The sequence below is a fragment of the Drosophila takahashii genome, chromosome 3L, assembly GCF_030179915.1.
Source record: "Drosophila takahashii strain IR98-3 E-12201 chromosome 3L, DtakHiC1v2, whole genome shotgun sequence".
Lineage (NCBI taxonomy): Eukaryota > Metazoa > Arthropoda > Insecta > Diptera > Drosophilidae > Drosophila > Drosophila takahashii.
Window position 1 is genome coordinate 24,566,705 of NC_091680.1, and position 8,254 is coordinate 24,574,958.

Here is an 8,254-nt window from a genome sequence, read left to right on the forward strand (position 1 = left end):
AACCCCAAAAGCTTAGTCACATAAAATAAAAAAATTTGTTTCATTTTACCTTCATGGATAAATGATTGTTAATATGTACTTATAAATCTCATGTACTTGCCTTGTGGAGGCGTAGGATCTACGGGTTTTTCCTCTTTTGGCTTATATTCTGGGAAATTTAAAAACAAAAAATATTTACGTATCCCAAACCGGGAATTTTCAATGAACTCACTGTTAACTTTTCCCATCTTAAAGAAAAAAGAATTTAATTTTTTTAAGCCCTCTGTTCACTATTTTCAAAAATTTGTTGTTATTCCGTAAACCACTTTTATTATAACGAAATGAAGTTGTAAATGCGTTAATATAAACAAATTAAACGCGAAAGGATCTACAACCGACGTTGTCGGCGGTCCAAAAAACACTGACTTATCAGTGGAATAAATGTAGAATTTATAAATCTGGTACCGAAACATATTGAAGAGAAGAGAGCGTTTCTGAACATGAATTACTCATGGGGAACAAATGTTTGGGGCACTTAAATAACTAATCCCAGGAGAATTGCCGTACGATAACGTTTTCAAAAGAGTATTTTTTTAAAGACTTAAGTCTTATGACGGGGTAGTTGGTACTTATTTTACTTTTCTTAATTCTAAATATTGAGACTTAAATTGAGGCAACGAGACCAAAATAAATTTGATGTTTTAAGGCCTAGCTCTCAGAGAAAAGACTTAAATCTTTGAAGATTATCGTCAATTTTGTGTTTTAGATTTTTGGTATGATTGATAAAAAATGTTAGGGTTTCAAAACGTTTATTTTTATTTAAAACGAAAATTTTTTCAAATAAATTGAAACACTTTAAAAATGTATAATTTAATTTATTTACTTTTAAATGTAGCACTTAAAATTCAAAAACCTTTTATGAGCTAGGACGGTATGAATTTTCGAAAACTTTGATCAAAATCCTCGCGAAACAGATCGATATTTTAAGATATAAGTAACAAGAGCAGTAAAATCAAGCTTATTTATTACTTACTTTAATTATGTATTTTCTAATTGTTTTCTTAATACAGAGGCGGAAAACAAAATACGTTATGGATTTTTGAAAGCGGGAACAGTTCGGTATTGCACCATAGTCAAACGATAGTTTAAGGTGAGAACAGCTGGGAGTCGATAGTCAAAGTTGCATACCTAGTGACGAACGGCCATCTCTAGCAAGCACATTTTGCGATTATTAGTTTCCATAATTTATTGTGATTTTCCAACTATTTCGCCGGCGAAATGTACGAGCTTAAGACCCTGCTGCCGCAATTCGACATAAAGCTGCCCACCTGCATGTATCCTCTGAAGAACGTGAGCCTGGCGGCGGATTCCCTGGCCAGTGGCTCCTCCTCATCCGCGTCCACATCATCATGCGTAAGTTAATTGCCAGGCCAGTCAGAAAATTGGTCGGGATCGCAAGGACAGCTTAAAAACAACGTATGTCAACAACGCCACATCCATTCCATTCCCCCCAAGTGCGATCCTCGCCAGAAATCGGAGGCCAACGGGAGAAGCAAAACAAGCCGAAACGCAGCCACATGTGCACTTGATTTGGACACTTTAGGCCGACAAATACAGCAACTGCTAAAGGTTAAGACCACCAAAACTAAAATACGAAATTCTATTTATAAACCACCGACTAACCAAAGAAACAAAAAGAAACCAGAAATATGTCTAATGCATCCACGCTCCGTTTTTCGTTGCTTGCTCTCTGTTCTTGTGGCCTTGGCCAATGGATTGTCATGGTGTGTCCTCTAAACATGTTACCTTTTATTCCAGGACGACACGGCATCGGTGGCTGCCCGCCAGGAGAAGGTGCTCAAGCAGCTGGAGGATCTCAAGGCGCAGCTGGGTCAGATCCGCGCCGGTCTCGGAGTTTGTGGCAAGACCTTCCAGCATACAACTGCCTTCCAGAATGGTGGCTTAAAGGAGGTACGATCTGAAATTTTATGTAAATGTAAATAAATGTAAAATCCAGGGACCGCAGTCATTATAAGCGCTATTCAAAAAACTCAAAAATAGTCATTTTTTAAGAGTTTTATAAATATATATCAGGAATTTATGCAAATCATTATTATAAAAAAAATATCGATCACAAATAATGATTACTTTGTGAGCGAAATTATTTCGCTTTAAAATATCACTCAAAGTGCGATTGCAGCCGTTCCAAGCTAAATGGTGTATTCCATTTGGTTTTCCGACTATTATTGATTTTTAGGTTCAAAAAATCAAAAGTAATGATTATTTTCGGTCCCTGGTAAAATCAATATGATGATGCAAGATGGTCAAATCTTTTCTCAGCTATAAAATAACAAAATATATATAACAAAATTAAATGTTCATTTAATTAGGTTCCCCTGCAAGATGTTGTCATCAATGGTCATCCCAATTTCATACCCTACGCCTTGTTGGCCTTGAAAAACGCCTGGCGGGATCTGTACACGATTGATGTGAAGACCTTTACGCACTCCACGATGGCCGATATTGGACCAGCAGCTCGGGAATTCGAAGCTAACTTGGCCAAGGTTCCAGTAAACCCGGCTCTGCCTAAGATTAGTGTGACGCTTATCTGGAAGAACTGTAAGTACACTAGTCGGCTTAATTATTTTGACAAATTTGAATGTTAACTGTACTCACATTTTGAACTTTTAATATAAACTTTTGGCACCTATAGAAAGAGCACTTTAATTCCGTTTAAATGACACAAAAATGTTCTTAACCCATTAAGACCCCTTTGAAAAGTGAGCAAATTTTGTAAAAGTCATATTTTAAACTTTTTTCCCTGGCCTATAAACAAAAATGTTTTGATGCAAAGTTTTTCCCCAATCAAAATAATAATAACTGCAAAAATAAATATTTCAAAATATTTTTCCTTGTATTTTTAATAATTTTTTGAATGGAACGATCTCAGTAAAATAAGCAGCTAAAATTGTCATTTCTAGCTATTTTCAAAAAATCATAAAAAATGCAGGGAAAAATATTTTGAAAATTTTTTTGCAGTTAATATTAATTTTTATTGTTTTGGAAAGAAAAAAGGAAAAAAGTTTAAAATTTGACCTTCAAAATAAATTTGCTAATTTTCTATTGAATGTTTGACCTTCCTCCATTAAAATGATAATTATTATGCAATACTTTGATCTCTCCGCAGGCGAACACACCGAAATGATCAGCTCACCCACCATGTACGTGCCCATCTACGGAGAGGTGAACATAATCAGGTATCTGGGTCGCGTGGGTCCTGCCGAATATCGTTACGAGGGCTCTCCCCTGTGCAATGAGATCGATCTCGTTCTGGACATTTGCTACCAACTGCTGCGCTGCAACACGCACAAAACGCAGGTGGCAATGGTGCGTCTGTTGGACAAGCGACTGCAGCAGCAGCAGTATTTCGGCGGCTCACAGATGTCGGTGGCCGATATCGGTGTCTACAGCTCGCTGATACGAATGCCCGCTATAACCGATAAGGATCTGACGCCGGCGCTCCTGGCTTGGCGAAAACGGGCGAAGCTCGTGGCTCAAATTTAAATGATTTAATCGACAAAGGCGAACAAATAAATTATACAAATAAATCGAAAGAGAGGTTCTACATTTAATGGACATTTTCTCGGAAGTAATTTGATTTGTTCCTCACCTAAGTTAAAAGACCATTCTGTTTTTTTCAGTAATTTTATTTGGCTTATTTATCTTTGTTGCAATCATGTTACTGTTTATACAATGCGGTTCTTCGTTTCTATATTGCAATTGTTGGGTTTTTAACTTACTCTGTCAATTTTGCACTTAAAAATGGCTTAATTGCTAGGTTCCGTATTTGCTTTTACTCTTGAAATCCATTGATTGTTCGTTATGTGTATGTTATGCGGCTGTTTACCTTGATGCTCTGTGTCAGTATGTACGATAGGATGTCGTGTCTCGAATTGGGACATTTGTTTTTCGTTCATAAAAATGTGTGTATTTTTAATTAAATATTAATGTATACCTAGTACATATGCAGTATATATCATGTATATTGATAATCAGTTTCTGGTTGAGTTTTATGATCTGTTTTGTTCTTATCTGTTTCTTTTTTTATTTAGCTGCATAAAAAGGATTTGGAGAAGTCCCTGAACTCTATTAATTGCTTTCCACAGGCTGGAAATTGAGTTAGCCCATTTTTACCAATAGCTTAAGTAAAATTGAGTAGGTAAAATCAGCTTAGGACCATGGTTTCAACTACCCTCGCATAAACGAGGTAAATAATTGTGTTCTCAGTTGTTCGGTTTAGTTTTGAAACGTTTATAATTAGCATTAATCATAGTAATAATGTTGGAGAAATGAAAAGTGGGGCAGGAGTGGGAGGAAGAGATGATGCGACTCCGGCCTGGCTGCATTATGTGGTCTCTCCCTTGCCGCTGTCATCGGCGGACTCGGCATCGTCCGCTCCGGCAGCAGCTGCCTCCCTGCCCAGGCCGTTGTTCTTGCACTTGCTGCTGCTGCCGCCATTATTTTTGCTAATCGACGCCGTGGCACTGTCATCCTCATCCTCGTCCACGTCCTCCTCATCATCATCGTCGTCGTCCTCATCGAAGTCATCATCGGACGGCAGGTCGTCCTCCGTCTCCAGATCGAAGTCATCATCGTAGAAATTGGCATCCAGGCCAGATTCCGTTGTGGGCTTGCGCGTGGGCTTCAGGCAATAGTCCTCCAGTGTCATCGGCACCACGATGCCCTCCCGCTTGGCCTCGGCATTGGCGGCCAGGGCCTGTTTGCGTATGATGTTGGGATACTCATTGTCCTGACCCTGGAAATAGTATGTCCTTATTAAAGAGCAAATGAGCGGGGTAAATGTCTAGTATACGGACTTCAAGCGTGGCGTTTTCATTGTAATTTTTTAAGGATTTTGAGAAATGTGGAAAAAAAACCATTATTTTTCTAGAAACAAAAGTTAGGTATCGCTTCTGTGGTTGCACGTAGTGTTGGGTTGCTCATGAGTGAATGAACAAAAAAGAGTTGCTCACTAAACTGAGTGAACTTGTTCTTTATTGTTCACTTGGTCATTTTTGCTCACTTGCTCCTTTTTGTTCACTTGTTCAGTTTTGCTCTCTTACTTTCTCTTTTTTGTTCACTTGTTCAGTTGCTCTCTTGCTGTTTTTGCCACAAAATGTATTTTTTTGTACTTTTAGGATGCATTTTACACACGGTTTTACAGACAATGAGCTTTTTTCTCAGAGGCAGTGAAAAAGTTAAGGTCAGAACAAGTGAGCAAGTGAGCAAACTGAGTGAGTTGTTCACCCAAATGAGCAGTGTTTTACCCAACACTAGTTCATTTGTTTACTTTTGCTCTCTTGCTGTTTTTGGCACAAAAAGTATTTTTTTGTACTTTTAGGATGCATTTTGCATACGGTTTTACAGACAATGAGCTGTTTTCTCAGAGACAGTGAAAAAGTTAAGGCCAGAACAAATGAGCAAGTGAACAAGTGAGCAAACTGAGTGAGTTGTTCACCCAAATGAGCAACCAACACCAGTTGAAAGTCCGTATACTAGACATTTACTCTGACCAGAAGAGCCAGTCGAACCTGTGAGTCCCGCCACCTGCGGTACATGACCGAGGCGTCCACATTGGCCGGCGAGAATGTGTTGGGCTCGTTGAGCAGCGAGATGACCGACAGCAGGATGGTGCGGACGTTCTGCGTGGGATTCCAGCGCTCGCAGGGCAGCTCCCCGCTCTGCGGATCGTCCACCGGCGGATGCAGTATGGATATGCACAGATCCCCGTTCTCGTAGACATTCGGATGCCAGACCTTGGTCAGGAAGCGTATGGATGGCGGTGAGTACGGGTAGTCGTGCGGGAACTTCATGTGCGCCTTGAAGTAGCCGCCCTGATAGAGGGTGTCCGGTGGCCCGAAGATGGCCACCTCCCATTCGAACAGATTGTCGTCGTTGATCAGCTTGACGCGGAAGCCCTCCACCGGCTCCTCCTGCAGCGACTTGTACTCCATGGCCAAAGCCCGGACCGCCGAGCTGCTGGGCGTGGTCGTGGGGGCGGATCCGGAGGTAGCCAGGGATCCCGATCCCGAGCCCGCCATCATTGTGGAGGACGATGTCGCATGCTGCGATGTGGAGGCGGCGGTGGTCATTTGTTCACCCACTTGCAGTTGTCGCCGTGCTCTGTGGGTGTAAAAGTTTTCCGAATGTGGAAACATGTCAGTATATTTTTGGGGTTATTTTGTGGGCATGGGTAGGGCTACTATTTCCGTGGCCGCGAGTGTCGCTATGTGCAGGGTCAATATCTTGCTGCCTGCTGATGAATTCAAGGTGAGCACGTCACAAAAGCGATGACTGTTCGACTGCTTTGGATACTGGGGAAAACTGACAAATTTCGTCCAATTTCTGGCCAAGTTGTGCGGCATACAAAAAATACTTCTATATTTGTCGTTTTCAAAATGGAAAGACTATTTTTGCTCTTGACGTTACTCTTGATTTTGTTGTTGTTACTTTCACAGCAGACAGCACAAAATTAATTACCGATGGCCAACGGAATTGTGAGTGGAAAATGGATTCTAATACCGCGATACCGACTACTGGATTATACGTACTTGTTTAGCCAAGAGTTTTTGACGATTTTTATGCGTTTTAACGCTTTATGTTATTGTTGTTTGACTTGCAACAATTTCACTTTACAAAACAAAAACCAGTAGAGGTGGAGAAACATCGACGAAAACATCGATGCACAAAAATCGATAAAAAGGCTCTTCAGTTTTTTACCCAGCCCTGATGTAGATGGCGCTTGAAAATGTTGTAATTTATCGTTTGGCGATGAAACGATACATTTGGTGAGCGCATTTTTCAAATGGGAAAATCGCAGTCGCACGGGCAAGGAAAACAACAATTTAGCACATAAAACAACGTATACTTATTCCTACTTTTCATCGATAGTTTTGACTATGTCTGCCACGCCTGGCATATAGACGAATATATCTTTCGAATACATCTAATTCTTCACAAACACAAGTCACCTGTTGAGAAGATGACGCGCATATTCTCACAGAGCGGACAAGCGAAGAATGTGGCGCCACAAGGCACAGTTTTTAAGGAAGTTTAATTCGAAATGTTTTTAACATAAAAATCTATCTATAAATATTTTTCTTTATGTATGTATGTAAATAAAATAAAATTACAAAACATTTGTGGCCATATTAGCATATTATTAATTTTTCCAAAATGCAACTCCAAAAGTGCGTTGGATTTAAATTTAAAACCTTATATTTTAAATATTAGGGGCCCCTCTTTCGTCAGCATGTTAGCCTAAAAATAGTTTTTAAAATCAAATCAAATATATTTAAAAATACAAATTTTATAAAACCAAAAATGAGGAATGGCGGCGTAATAAATTTGAAACTGTTATTTAATTTTTATTTTGGCCTGCTGCAGCCCTGATTCTGTGTGGTTTTGCACAACCACCTTCTGAATCGTGCATGCACATGTTGAAAAATGGGGTTTTCAAATCTGTTTTCTTTGGTTATTTTTTTAATTGGTCGATAAATCCTAAAATATTAAGGCTGCCACGGAAATCTTTTTAATCTTTAGTTACAAGTCCAAATATTTAAACAAATCACAGAATCCACATATGATTCCATTTAAAATTCTGAGGACCATGGACAAAAAAAATTGTAAATGCATAAATTGTAATGCAGACATAAAAAAATATTAACGAATGATTTTTCACTTGCAACGAAGTAACAAAAATTAAATATTACCCAAAATTCAATTCATTTTAAAATTTTAAACATTTTTTACAGCGGAAAATTGTAAATTGTTATTCTTCTAAATCGTGCATGCGCATGCTGAAAAATGGGGTTTTCAAATCTGTTTTCTTTGGTTGTTTTTTTAATTGATCGATAAGTCTAAATATATTAAGTTAAGTCCAAATATTTAAACAAGTCACAGAATCCACACATGATCCCATTTAAAAGTCTGAGGACCATGGACTTAAAAAAATTTTAAATGCACTTTTTAAACATTAGTAGACCTAAAGTAATCATTTGGTGGCCACCCCCCCCCCCCCCTAGATGATTACGTAATATATGGACAGCACCTTAGTTATTATATAAATTTCACAACAAGTTAAAAAAATGATGTTTTCGGTAAGATACATTTGCCCCAGACATAAAAAAATGTTAACGAATAATTTTCCACTTGCAACGAAGTAACAAAAATTAAAAATTACCCAAAATGCAATTCATTTTAAAATTTTAAACAT

General features: G+C 38.7%; 2 protein-coding genes across 5 annotated transcripts; one reads left to right on the top strand and one right to left on the bottom strand.

Moving 5' to 3' along the window:
* The first annotated feature begins 1,156 nt into the window (after positions 1 to 1,156).
* AIMP2 (aaRS-interacting multifunctional protein 2) lies at positions 1,157 to 3,593 on the top strand. 2 transcript variants are annotated; one of them, XM_017143632.3, is made up of 5 exons: positions 1,157 to 1,392; positions 1,495 to 1,608; positions 1,798 to 1,950; positions 2,370 to 2,598; positions 3,167 to 3,593. In XM_017143632.3, exons 1-5 carry the CDS (start codon positions 1,258 to 1,260, stop codon positions 3,541 to 3,543), a joined length of 1,008 nt encoding a protein of 335 aa, XP_016999121.2. In that variant the 5' UTR covers positions 1,157 to 1,257; the 3' UTR covers positions 3,544 to 3,593. The 2 variants fall into 2 exon arrangements, with proteins under 2 accessions (XP_016999121.2, XP_070070790.1); XM_070214689.1 differs by lacking the exon at positions 1,495 to 1,608 and having other exon boundaries at positions 1,158 to 1,392.
* Positions 3,594 to 4,274: 681 nt separating this feature from the next.
* LOC108058870 (ubiquitin-conjugating enzyme E2 R2) lies at positions 4,275 to 6,740 on the bottom strand. Of its 3 annotated transcripts, XM_017143842.3 has the most exons (3): positions 6,591 to 6,740; positions 5,571 to 6,162; positions 4,275 to 4,795 (listed from the first exon to the last, which is right to left on the bottom strand). In XM_017143842.3, exons 2-3 carry the CDS (start codon positions 6,129 to 6,131, stop codon positions 4,385 to 4,387), a joined length of 972 nt encoding a protein of 323 aa, XP_016999331.2. In that variant the 5' UTR covers positions 6,132 to 6,162; positions 6,591 to 6,740; the 3' UTR covers positions 4,275 to 4,384. The 3 variants fall into 3 exon arrangements, with proteins under 3 accessions (XP_016999331.2, XP_070070789.1, XP_016999338.3); XM_070214688.1 differs by lacking the exon at positions 6,591 to 6,740 and having other exon boundaries at positions 5,571 to 6,468; XM_017143849.3 differs by lacking the exon at positions 6,591 to 6,740 and having other exon boundaries at positions 4,275 to 4,789; positions 5,571 to 6,460.
* Positions 6,741 to 8,254: the final 1,514 nt, after the last annotated feature.

Bases quoted from the DNA above. Each gene is read 5' to 3' on its own strand.
- AIMP2 (XM_017143632.3), top strand. From the start codon at position 1,258: ATGTACGAGCTTAAGACCCTGCTGCCGCAATTCGACATAAAGCTGCCC. The intron at 1,609-1,797 runs GTTAAGACCACC...CTTTTATTCCAG, and splicing joins AAATACAGCAACTGCTAAAG to GACGACACGGCATCGGTGGC. The intron at 1,951-2,369 runs GTACGATCTGAA...TCATTTAATTAG, and splicing joins AGAATGGTGGCTTAAAGGAG to GTTCCCCTGCAAGATGTTGT.
- LOC108058870 (XM_070214688.1), bottom strand. From the start codon at position 6,197: ATGTTTCCACATTCGGAAAACTTTTACACCCACAGAGCACGGCGACAA. The intron at 4,796-5,570 runs GTTCGACTGGCT...TACTATTTCCAG, and splicing joins GCAGGTGGCGGGACTCACAG to GGTCAGGACAATGAGTATCC.